This window comes from Anomaloglossus baeobatrachus, chromosome 5 (assembly GCF_048569485.1).
Source record: "Anomaloglossus baeobatrachus isolate aAnoBae1 chromosome 5, aAnoBae1.hap1, whole genome shotgun sequence".
NCBI lineage: Eukaryota > Metazoa > Chordata > Amphibia > Anura > Aromobatidae > Anomaloglossus > Anomaloglossus baeobatrachus.
This window is the reverse complement of record NC_134357.1, coordinates 506,321,023-506,334,239: the sequence shown is the minus strand read 5'-3', so window position 1 is coordinate 506,334,239 and position 13,217 is coordinate 506,321,023. Positions and strand designations below refer to the sequence as shown.

At 48.5% G+C, this 13,217-nt stretch overlaps 1 protein-coding gene across 1 annotated transcript in view; it reads left to right on the top strand.

Annotated features, from left to right (window-relative positions):
• The first annotated feature begins 371 nt into the window (after window positions 1-371).
• LOC142312848 (uncharacterized) overlaps window positions 372-13,217 on the top strand; it is a 57,376-nt gene continuing 44,530 nt past the window's right edge. Inside the window, 3 exon segments of the mRNA XM_075351836.1 lie at window positions 372-539; window positions 622-745; window positions 829-926. Coding sequence (XP_075207951.1) covers window positions 444-539; window positions 622-745; window positions 829-926 — 318 coding nt within the window. The 5' untranslated portion in view covers window positions 372-443.

Below are 13,217 nucleotides of genomic sequence, written 5' to 3'. Positions count from 1 at the left end.
GGATCATGTGAAGCCGGTAACAGCTCCGGAGATTTCTTACATGGGATCTTTCTGATGTTACATCGTCATCTTCTCCCCATTCAGGTCCCTATGAATATCGGATCCTCTCAGATCTTCTATATAAGAGAATTTGCCTGATTAACCCATCAAGGATGGTTAGGGACAGGGACAAGATGGCGGAGAGGATATTACACCTCACCCTAGAGATCCTCTTCCGGCTTACTGGAGAGGTGAGAGATTCTGATGACGTCACATTACATCATTCTTATCTATGGGAATAACAGATGGACAGAACTGGAGAGGTGAGGACTCTGGAAATGTCTGTAGTGAGATTTATTAATGTGTCTCTCCATAACCAGGATTACACAGTAGTGAAGAAGACCTCTAGTGACCGCTGTCAGGACCCTGTGTCTGAGGGATGGGGAAGACCCCTGAGCCCAATCATGGAGCCTCCACCTCTCCCCCTGATACATGAGGACATCAATGACCAGAAGATCCTAGATCTCACCTACAAGATGATAGAGCTGCTGACTGGAGAGGTGACACTGCTGGGAATGCTGGGACATTATACAGTAACGCTATGAAGGGATCGGGGGATGACGGTATCATTGTATATGTCAGGTTCCTATAAGATGTCAGGATGTCGCCATCTATTTCTCCATGGAGGAGTGGGAGTATTTAGAAGGACACAAAGATCTGTACAAGGACGTCATGATGGAGGATCCCCAGCCCCTCACATCACCAGGTAATAGACAGGACTAAATACACACGGCCGATAATTATCTGTGTGTAAGGAATTAATTCAGTCCCTGTATGTGTTTCCTCCAGTTCTATCCAGTGAGAGGACAACACCAGAGAGATGTCCCCGTCCTCTTCTTCCACAGGACTGTAAACAAGAAGATCCAGATGTTCCTCAGGATGATCAGGTAGGTGGAGAGAAGGTGTCATGAAATCTCCCCTATGATGTGTAGACGGCTGTGAAGGTCTTCTGTTCAGTCTTGTTATTTCCACCAGTATTATACACTGAATGGACACTAATTAGAGACTCTTTTGTGACACCCTGGACTAGCCAGGTGGTCACAGGTAGGCCGTTGCACAAACACCCTTCCCCTAATAAGGTAATAGCAGCCAACCTGAAAACCCTGAGTCACTCCTCTCAGGTCTTGATGTTCACACCAGGCGGCGGAGCCAGGCGGTTGGCCATGCCCTCCGAGGAGTTCGGATAGCCGGAGGCGGGAAAAACACAAACAGATGAGTTAGGGAGTGGAGGAGAGTAGTAGCACTGTGTCAACGTCTGTCAGGGATCTGGGTAGGAGCCCAGATACCCTGTGACCAGGAGGCAGACGGTGGTTGCCGCCTGCAGGAGCCGGGAAGACGGCTGGTGGAACTGTAAGGGACCGGGACAGGGTAGTGGCCCGCCGGTACCGAACCGGGGAGCCAACTGGAAACCGGAGCACCAGGAGGGGTACTCAGACCCAGAACGAGATCCAGAAGCCACTGGACCATGTCAATTCACTGATTGAGGTCTGGACCTTAGGTCCTTTCCCGTCCCAAGACCCGAAAGGCGGCAACAGCCCACCGAGGGGGATAGAAAGCCACCACACAGGCAGAGAGATCCTACGGGCCAGCGCCTGCAGGCAACCCGGTTCCTCGACACATATAAAGCCGGGGAACGGACTACCGTTGCTGAAGCATAGGCAGTCAAGTTCTACCACAGAGGTGCAGGAGAAAAGAAAGGCGGGAACCACCAACCTGAGAAAGGGGCAAAGCGCAGCCGGCTGCGGGCACCGACCACCATCCTTTTTGGTTTACCAGAGACTCCGGTGTATCTGTCATAGTGAGTACAATAGTGCCCTCGGGCCGCGCACTGCACCACACCATCTCGCCCGCACCTCACAATCACCGGGCCCCGGGACCATCACCCCCTGCCCACAGAGGGGTCAACACCAGGCTGCATAACACTGTGCCCGGGAGCCTAGTTAACGACAGCGGTGGTGTCCACATTCACCACAACCCGTGGGCATCACAAACTTACACCTTTAAACTCCACGGCCTCGGCCGTGAACCTTCCCTGCCGAGATCCCTACACGTAGTGCCAGCTTCCCTTCAGAGCGACGTGACGGGAGGAGCTCGAGCCACCCACTGACTAGCACGGATCCGAGCGGTACGGCAGCAGGCCGAGCCCCGGGGTGGTACACTTTCACTCTCTCATCTGACATTTAGTAGACACATGACCGCAGAGTGCAGCATAAATCGGAGAGATCAGTGTTCAGAATGGGAAGATTGAGCAATCTCCATTACTTCATATACTGTCACTGTCGCAGCTCGAGTATTTTAAAAAATTACTGACCTCATGTGGTTGTTACATGTAATGATGTGAAGAGTATACTGAGAATAGTGTGATCAAGGAAGAATATCCAGTGATATTGGATCCCCTGAATATATGGAACATATCAAGGAAAATGTCAGCATTAGTTCTGAGAACATGTGGAGCCCAGTTATGCCCTGCAGCTGAATACTGCGCTAAGGCTGCTTTCACACTATGTTTTTTTTTAACATGGGTCCTGAACGTTTTTTTTAATGCAAAAACGGATCCAGTGCAAATGCGTTTTCATTTCAATGCATTTGCAATGGACTCGCGTCAACATGCGTTCACATGCGTTTGCGTGCGTTATAGTAAGGATCCAGCGAGTTGCAGTTCTTTAACATTCTTCAAAAACGCTACTTGTAGCGTTTTTGAGCTGCGTCCAAATACTGCAAATTGCTGGATCCTGACTATACTGCATGCAAACGTATGTGAACGCTGGCATGCTGATAGACAGGATCCTGCTTGCTCTACTGAGCATGCCCAGAAACCAGCCTCGGCTGATCAGTCCCTCTCTCCCCCTCCCTCTCTGTCTCTCTCCACCTCTCTCTCTCCCCTCCCCTCACCTCTCTATCCCCCGCCTGAGAGCTGCGGACACTCGTAACCAAGATAAATACCGAGTAACCAAGGAAAGCGCTTCTCTTAGTTACCAGATGTTTACGTTGGTTACGTGTGCAGGGAGCCCAGCTCCTAGCAGCTGCAGACGCTTTAACAAAGATAAATATCGGGTATCCAAGCAAGTTACCCGATGTTTACCTTGGTTACGAGCCGGCTCCTAGTCTATCACGTTCAGTTCCACTGACTCCCGATCACATGACTCCAATGCCCGCCCATAAACTTAAAGTGACAGGATCCTGCAAAATAACACGCGTTTGCATGCGTTTTTTTGCTGTAAAAGCAGGATCCGCTTTTACAGCAAAAAAACGTTCATGACGCATGTTAAAAAAACGTAGTGTGAAAGCAGCCTAAAGCGCAACTATTGTGTCCGAATACAGTCACAATTCCTTACACAGATTGGATATGTACCGCCCCGGGGCTCGGCCGGCTGCCGAGCCGCTCGGATCCGTGTTCGTCGGTGTGTGGCTCGAGCTCTTCACGGACCCGGGGGTCACGTCGCTCTGAAAGGGGCTTGGCGCTACACGTAGGGACTTCGGTGGGTAGGTCCACGGCCGGAGCCGCGGTTGTTTGTAGGGGATTTAAGTTCGTGACGCCACCCACGGGTTGTGGTGAATGGATGGACACCACCGCTGCCGTTGACTAGGCTCCCAGGGACGGTGTTGCGCAGCTTGGTGTTGACCCCCTCCGTGGGTAAGGGGGATGATGGTCCCGGGGGCCCGAGGGAGGTGCTGAGGCGGAGGAACAGGATGCGTGCTGGGGTGTCGGTGCGGCGCGGTGCACTGTGGTACTCACTATGACTAACACGCTGGAGTCTTTGGCAAACCAAACAAGATGGTGAACGGTGCCCGCAGCCGGTTGCAGTTTTCCCCTTATCAGGTTGGTGGTTTCCGCCTTTCTCCTGCACCTCACTTATGTAGAAATCACGACTCCTATGCCTGAGCAACGGTAGTCCGCTCCCCGATTTGATATGTGTCGGGAGAGCTCTCTTTGCCCGCAGACGCTGGCCCCTCGGGTCTCTATGCCTGGGCGGTGGCTTTACCCCTATGGTTGGGCTGTTGTCTTCAGTCGGGTCTTATGTGGGAAAGGTCCTAAAGTCCAGTACTCAATCAGTTGATTTGACTCAGCCCAGTTGTTTCTGGGCCTCGTACTGGGTCTGAGTACCCCTCCTGGTGCTCCGGTTTCCAATCGGTTCCCCGGTTCGGTACCGGCGGGCCACCGCCCTTCCCCAGTCCCTACGGTTCCACCGGCTGTAATCCCAGCTCCTGCAGGTGGCCACCACCGTCTGCCTCCTTGCCATCGGTGACTGGGCTCCAATCCAGACACCTGATGTAGCCTATGGCAGACCTAGACGCAGGTCTGCCCTTGAACTTCACTCAACTCCACTTCACTGTCAAAACTCATCTAAACTACTGTTTTTCCCGCCTCAGGGCTTGTGAACTCCTCGGTGGGCGGAGCCAACCACCTGGCTCCGACCCCCTGGTGTGAACATCAAACCCGGAGGGTTTCAGTAGTTTGGCTGCTGTCACCTTACTAAGAGGGGGGGGGGGCGTGTGTGTATGGGACTGCCTGTGACAACCTGGCTAGTCCATGGCGTCACAGATATAGCAGCAGACGACCAGATCCAGGGTCATTGCTGATTAAAAGAAACAGAAGGTAAAATACTTTATTTGGCAAAAGAGCGTGAAAATGATATCACTGAGCAATGAAAAACATTGAATCTAGACTGATAATAGGAGGGTCAGAAATTGGCACAAGCAGCAAAAAAATCCATGCGCCTTTTCTGTCTGGAGGTGGACTAAAGGTGTGGAGAATATTGTTGGCACATTCTGCATCCTGTGGATGGATGGATGGATGGACACTTACAGTGCTGGCCAAAAGTATTGGCACCCCTGCAATTCTGTCAGAGAATACTCAGTTTCTTCCTAAAAAATGATTGCAATCACAAATGCTTTGGTATTATTATCTTCATTTAACTTGTCTTCAATGAAAAAAAAAAAAAATTGTCATAAAGCCAAATTGGATATAATTCCACCCCAAACATAAAATAAGGGGGTGGACAAAAGTATTGGCACTGTTTGAAAAATCATGTGATGCTTCTCTAATTTGTGTAATTAACAGCACCTGTAACTTACCTGTGGCACCTAACAGGTGTTGGCAATAACTACAGTTAGGTCCAGAAATATTTGGACAGTGACACAAGTTTTGTTATTTTAGCTGTTTACAAAAACATGTTCAGAAATACAATTATATATATAATATGGGCTGAAAGTGCACACTCCCAGCTGCAATATGAGAGTTTTCACATCCAAATCGGAGAAAGGGTTTAGGAGTCATAGATCTGTAATGCATAGCCTCCTCTTTTTAAAGGGACCAAAAGGAATTGGACAAGGGACTCTAAGGGCTGCAATTAACTCTGAAGGCGTCTCCCTCGTTAACCTGTAATCAATGAAGTAGTTAAAAGGTCTGGGGTTGATTACAGGTGTGTGGTTTTGCATTTGGAAGCTGTTGCTGTGACCAGGCAACATGCGGTCTAAGGAACTCTCAATTGAGGTGAAGCAGAACATCCTGAGGCTGAAAAAAAAGAAAAAATCCATCAGAGAGATAGCAGACATGCTTGGAGTAGCAAAATCAACAGTCGGGTACATTCTGAGAAAAAAGGAATTGACTGGTGAGCTTGGGAACTCAAAACGGCCTGGGCGTCCACGGATGACAACAGTGGTGGATGATCGCCGCATACTTTCTTTGGTGAAGAAGAACCCGTTCACAACATCAACTGAAGTCCAGAACACTCTCAGTGAAGTAGGTGAATCTGTCTCTAAGTCAACAGTAAAGAGAAGACTCCATGAAAGTAAATACAAAGGGTTCACATCTAGATGCAAACCATTCATCAATTCCAAAAATAGACAGGCCAGAGTTAAATTTGCTGAAAAACACCTCATGAAGCCAGCTCAGTTCTGGAAAAGTATTCTATGGACAGATGAGACAAAGATCAACCTGTACCAGAATGATGGGAAGAAAAAAGTTTGGAGAAGAAAGGGAACGGCACATGATCCAATGCACACCACATCCTCTGTAAAACATGGTGGAGGCAACGTGATGGCATGGGCATGCATGGCTTTCAATGGCACTGGGTCACTTGTGTTTATTGATGACATAACAGCAGACAAGAGTAGCCGGATGAATTCTGAAGTGTACCGGGATATACTTTCAGCCCAGATTCAGCCAAATGCCGCAAAGTTGATCGGACGGCGCTTCATAGTACAGATGGACAATGACCCCAAGCATACAGCCAAAGCTACCCAGGAGTTCATGAGTGCAAAAAAGTGCAACATTCTGCAATGGCCAAGTCAATCACCAGATCTTAACCCAATTGAGCATGCATTTCACTTGCTCAAATCCAGACTTAAGACGGAAAGACCCACAAACAAGCAAGACCTGAAGGCTGTGGCTGTAAAGGCCTGGCAAAGCATTAAGAAGGAGGAAACCCAGCGTTTGGTGATGTCCATGGGTTCCAGACTTAAGGCAGTGATTGCCTCCAAAGGATTCGCAACAAAATATTGAAAATAACAATATTTTGTTTGGGTTTGGTTTATTTGTCCAATTACTTTTGACCTCCTAAAATGTGGAGTGTTTGTAAAGAAATGTGTACAATTCCTACAATTTCTATCAGATATTTTTGTTCAAACCTTCAAATTAAACGTTACAATCTGCACTTGAATTCTGTTGTAAAGGTTTCATTTCAAATCCAATGTGGTGGCATGCAGAGCCCAACTCGCGAAAATTGTGTCACTGTCCAAATATTTCTGGACCTAACTGTAAATCACACTTGCAGCCAGTTGACATGGATTAAAGTTGACTCAACCTCTGTCCTGTGTCCTTGTGTGTACCACATTGAGCATGGAGAAAAGAAAGAAGACCAAAGAACTGTCTGAGGACTTGAGAATCTAAATTGTGAGGAAGCATGAGCAATCTCAAGGCTACAAGTCCATCTCCAAAAACCTGAAAGTTCCTGTGTCTACGGTGCGCAGTGTGATCAATAAGTTTAAAGCCCATGGCACTGTGGCTAACCTCCCTAGATGTGGAAGGAAAAGAAAATTTGACGAGAGATTTCAACGCAAGATTGTGCGGATGCTGGATAAAGAACATTGACTAACATCCAAACAAGTTCAAGCTGCCCTGGAGTCCGAGGGTATAACAGTGTCAACCCGTACTATCCGTCGGCGTCTGAATGAAAAGGGACTGTATGGTAGGATACCCAGGAAGACCCCACTTCTTACCCCGAGACATAAAAAAGCCAGGCTGGAGTTTGCCAAAACTTACCTGAGAAAGCCTAAAACGTTTTGGAAGAATGTTCTCTGGTCAGATGAGACGAAAGTAGAGCTTTTTGGGAAAAGCCATCAACATGGAGTTTACAGGAAAAAAAAAGAGGCATTCAAAGAAAAGAACACGGTCCCTACAGTCAAACATGGCGGAGGTTCCCTGATGTTTTGGGGTTGTTTTGCTGCCTCTGGCACTGGACTGCTTGACCGTGTGCATGGCATTATGAAGTCTGAAGACTACCAACAAATTTTACAGAATAATGTAGGTCCCAGTGTGAGAAAGCTGGGTCTCCCTCAGAGGTCATGGGTCTTCCAGCAGGACATTGACCCAAAACACACTTCAAAAAGCACTAGAAAATGGTTTGAGTGAAAGCACTGGAGACTACTAAAGTGGCCAGCAATGAGTCCAGACCTGAATCTTATAGAACACCTGTGGAGAGATCTCAAAATGGCAGTTTGGAGAAGGCACCCTTCAAATCTCAGGGACCTGGAGCAGTTTGCCAAAGAAGAATGGTCTAAGATTCCAGCAGAGCATTGTTAGACACTCATTGATGGTTACCGGAAGCAGTTGTTCGCAGTTATTTTGGCTAAAGGTTGTGCAACCAAGTATTAGGGGTACTTTGCACACTACGACATCGCAGGTGCGATGTCGGTGGGGTCAAATTGAAAGTGACGCACCGCACATCCGGCATCGCAGGCGACATCGTAGTGTGTAAAGCCTAGATGATACGATTAACGAGCGCAAAAGCGTCATAATCGTATCATCGGTGTAGCGTCAGCGTAATCCATAATTACGCTGATGCGACTGTTCGATGTTTTTCCTCGTTCCTGCGGCAGCACACATCGCTGTGTGTGAAGCCGCAGGAGCGAGGAACATCTCCTACCGGCGTCACCGCGGCTCCCGTAGGATATGCGGAAGGAAGGAGGTGGGCAGGATGTTTACATCCCACTCATCTCCGCCCTCCGCACCTATTGGCCGCCTGCCGTGTGACGTCGCAGTGACACCGTATGACCCGCCCCCTTAATAAGGAGGCGGGTCGCCGGCCAGAGCGACGTCCCAGGACAGGTGAGTCCATGTGAAGCTGCCGTAGCGATGATGTTCGCTACGGCAGCTATCACAAGGATATCGCAGCTGCGACGGGGGCGGGGACTATCGCGCTCGGCATCGCAGCATCGGCTTGCGATGTCGCAGCGTGCAAAGCCCGCCTTAGGCTAAGGGTGCCAATACTTTTGTCTGGCCCATTTTTGGAGTTTTGTGTGAAATGATCAAAGATTTGATTTTTGTTTCATTCTCTTTTGTGTTTTTTCATTGCAAGCAAAATAAATGAAGATAATAATACCAAAGAATTTGTGATTGCAATCATTTTCAAGAAGAAACTGAGTATTATCTGACAGAATTGCAGGGGTGCCAATACTTTTGGCCAGCACTGTACCTATGTTTTGTGACTCATGAAGTACATCCCTTCATTGCAGCTGCTTACTCTATGGTGCCAGGATAATAATGACCAATGCCATGACTACATGGATTGATTTCCGTCCATATTATGAAGATAAATTGAATGTTAATGAATTACAGTAGTGTGAAAAAGTGTTTGCCCCCTTCTTGATTTCTTATTCTTTTGCATGTTTGTCATCCTTAAATGTTTCAGATCACCCAACAAATTTAAATATAAGTTAAAGATAACAAGTAATAAAAGAATGCAGTTTTTTAAATGAAGGTCTTTAATATTAAGGCCTTCACCCCCGAGCCCATTTCCACCTTCCTGCCCGGCCATTTTTTACAATTTTGACCAGTGTCCCTTTACGAGGTTATAGCTCTGGAACGCTTCAACATATCCCGGTGATTCTGACATTGTTTTTTCATGACATATTGTACTTCATGATAGTTGTAAATTTAGGTTGATATTTTTTGCGTTTATTTGTGAAAATATCGGAAATTTAGCCAAAATGTTGAACATTTCAAACTTTTAATTATTATGACCAAAAATCCGAGAGTTATGTCAGACAAAATAGTTAATAAATAACATTTCCCACATGTCTACTTTACATCAGCGCAATTTTTGAAACTTTTTTCTTTTTTTTGTTAGGAAATTAGAAGGGTTCAAAGTTCATCAGCAATTTCCCATTTTTCCAACAAAATTTACAAAACCATTTATTTAGGGACCACATCACATTTGAAGTGACTTTGAGAGACCTAGGTGGAAGAAAATACCCAAAACACAGCACCCCTCACACGGCACAAAACCACATCTAAGAAGTTTTTTTAACCTTTTAGGCTCTTCACAGGAACCAAAGCAATGTGGAAGGAAAAAAAATGAAAATTTTAGTTTTTTTTACACAAAAATGTTACTTTAGCCTTAAATTTTGCATTTTCACAAAGGTAACAAGAGGAAATGCACCATACCATTTATTGTATAATTTCTCCTAAGCACGCTGATACCCCATATGTCATGGAAATCAATTGCTTGGCAGCACTTGGAAGGGAAGGAGCGCTATTTGAAATTTGTGAAAGGAAAATTAGCTGGAATCATTAGCAGATGCCTTGTCGCGTTTGGAGACCCCCTGAGGTGTCCAAACAGTGGAGCTCCCCCACAAGTGACCCCATTTTGGAAACCAGACTCCTCAAGGAATTTATTTAGATGTTTGCTGAGCCCCTTGAACCCTAGGGGGCTTCACAAAAATGTATAATGTTGAGCTCGAAAAATAAAAAAATATATTTTTTACCTCAAAATTGTGACTCCAACCACATACCCTTGCGAAAAAGAAGCTATCAGGAAAAAATGTGTACCGCTCGGATCCGGGCTCGTCGGTGGGTGGCTCGAGCGCCTCCGGACCCAGCGGTCATGTCACTCTGAAGGGAAGCTGGCACTACGTGAGGGGGAGGGGTGGTCTTCGGTGGGGAGGTTCACGGCCGGGACCGTGGTGTTTAGGAATTTAAGTTTGTGACGCCACCCACGGGTTGTGGTGAGTGTGGACAACACCGCTGCCGTTAACTAGGCTCCCGGGGACGGTGTTGTGCAGCCTGGTGTTGACCCCTCCGTGGGCAGGGGGTGATGGTCCCGGGGCCCGGTGGTTGCGAGGTGCGGGCGTGTTAGTGCGGTGCGCGGCCCGAGGGCACTGTTGTACTCACTATGACAGATACACCGGAGTCTCTGGTAAACCAAAAGGATGGTGGTCGGTGCCCGCTCCAGCTGCGTCTGGTCCCCCACCCAGTTCGGTGGTTCCTGCCTTTCTCCTGCACCTCGTTTTGTAGGTTTTGACTGCCTATGCCTCAGCGACAGTAGTCCGCTCCCCGGCTTTGTGTGTGTCGGGAGAGCCCGTTTGCCCGCAGACGCTGGCCCGTGGGATCTCTCTGCCTGAGCGGTGGCTTTCTATCCCCCTTGTCGGGCTGTTGTGTTCAGTCGGGACTTGGGTGGGAAAGGACCTAAGGTCCTGACCCCAATCAGTGAATTCGACTCAATCCAGTGGCTTCTGGGCCTCGTTCTGGGTCTATGTACCCCTCCTGGTGTTCCGGTTTCCAGTTGGTTCCCCAGTTCGGTACCTGCGGGCCACTACCCTGTCCCGGTCCCTTACGGTTCCACCAGCCGTCTTCCCAGCTCCTGCAGGCGGCAACCACCGTCTGCCTCCTGGCCACAGGGTATCCGGGCTACGACCCAGATCCCTGAGAGACGCTTACTCCTTCCACCTACTCCACTCCACTCTCCTCTCCCTCCTAACAGATCTGTTGTGTTTTCCCGCCTCAAGCTATCCGAACTCCTCGGTGAGCGTGGCCAACCGCCTGGCTCCGCCCCTTGGTGTGAACGTTAAGATCTGAGAGGGGTGACTCAGGGTTTTTAGGTTGGCTGCTGTTACCTTGTTAGGGGACGGGTGTTTGTGCAAGGGCCTGTCTGTGACTACCTGGCTAGTCCAGGGCGTCACAAATGCACCATAAAATTTATTGTGTACTCATTAATGGTTCAGTATTTCCGTGCACCTTTTCCACTCTCACTCTCACACTGATGAGTGGAACGGATCTGCACCACTGTGGATGGACTGTGGACTTTTAGCCCAGGATTTGTGAGTAGTTCTTTACTACAGAACAACCATAAAGTCTAGATTGTGATATGGTACATAAGCCTTGGGATACTAACTAACCACATACATACATTAATCCCTCATCAGTTTGAGGCTATGTGCGCACGTGTGCGTAATTCATGCAGTTACGCTGCGCTTTGTAGCGCAGCGTAACTGCATGCGTCCTGCGTCCCCTGCACAGTCTATGGAGATTGTGCAGGGGCCGTGCGCACGTGGCGTCTTAGAGCGCAGCGCTTCGGCTGCTGCCCGAAGCGCTGCGTTCAAGAAGTGACATGTCACTTCTTACGTGCACTTTGCCGGCAGCCCCTGCTCTGTCTATGGCAGGAGCTGCAGGCAGAGCGCACGTTCTCGCCGGCACCATGCGCTTCAGAACGGAGCTTTTCAGCTGCGCTCTGAAGCACACCTTTTAGGTGCCGTGCAGAGCGCACACGTGCGCACATAGCCTTAGAGTGGAAAAGGCGCACGGAAATACTGAACCACTAATGAGGCGTGCATCGTAAGCTACTATTATAGCATGGAAGAGGTCCTCACATTCTTACAGTTAGAATTACAATGAATATGAATGTATGATCCCAGCTTCAACCTGGACGGGCACCCAATAGCTATACATCACAGTGTGACTATTAATTGGGGAGTCCATATGGAAATGTTGGTGTATTAGTTCAATTAATTACTTTTTGACTTACAGACCACATAAAGAACTACCCTGTAGGTGCATTAAACAGAAGTACTGTTTTTATGTCTATATATTAACCAAATTGGGTCAAACTGAATTTTCAGGCAACCAAATCAACTAGTAGAGTAATTTAAAATAGAAACCCCTGATGAACCTCTTACCGCCAGAGAGGAAACACGTCGGGTTCTGCATTCCCCATGGTATTTTGCTGTATGTTCTGGATTGTATTGGACAATATCCAAAGGTGGGATTACTCTGGGTTATCTCTGGTGTCCACTTTCCTTTTCTCTAGAATCCTTGGTAGGAGAAAACCATTATCATTTTAGGAAGTTGATGACTGGAAAAGCCAGAGAGAATGAACGGTACTGACTGGACTATAAGGATATTTCTTTATCGTTCCTTTGGGAGACCCAGACCTTGAATGTTTAGCTTCTGCCTCCGGAGGACACACAAAGTACTACACCTAAAAGTGTAGCTCCTCCCTCTGAGCTTATACACCCCCTGGTGAGCCAGTCCCAGCCAGTTTATCGCTTTGTGTTCAGGAGGCATACATCCACACATGCATTCTCATGATTTTTTGCTTTTTGGAAAGAGATTGAAGAAGTGCGGGTCCACGTCTGGACTCCCGGCATGTCCCTTCTCACCCCACTGTGTCGGTGGTGTTGTAAGGTTGATTTCCAAGGCTGGAGCCTTACATGCCGTGCTCCTTCACCATCCCTCCTGGGCTCTGGCTTGAAGTGGGAGCCAGCGCGGTCTCCATGCCTGGCTGGACACTGGTCTCCGTCCATAGCCCTTTAGGACTCTGCTGGACCGGAGCACTCATCCCCAGGGACCTGGCCCTGCGTCTCAGCAGCTAAGTACCTGAGACGTTCATATGTTGAGGGTCCCTGTCCTTTATTGTATGGGGAGAGTGTGTTTGCTGTATTTATTTTGGCATTTCCGGCGGGTTCTCTGGCTTTCGCCCGAGAACCACGCCGATGGTGCCTGCGCGTTGGCCTCGCTGCTCAAATTTAGGCCCCGGCTTCGCCGGAGGCCTAGTTTCTGTTACCGGCGGCCATTCCCTCGCATGTCACTCATGCAGAGGGACAGGCACGGCTCCTCTCGGCGGCCGTCCTGCACAGGGGAGGGACACTCCCCACTGCTTGTGCGTGACTCCTCCCCTGCA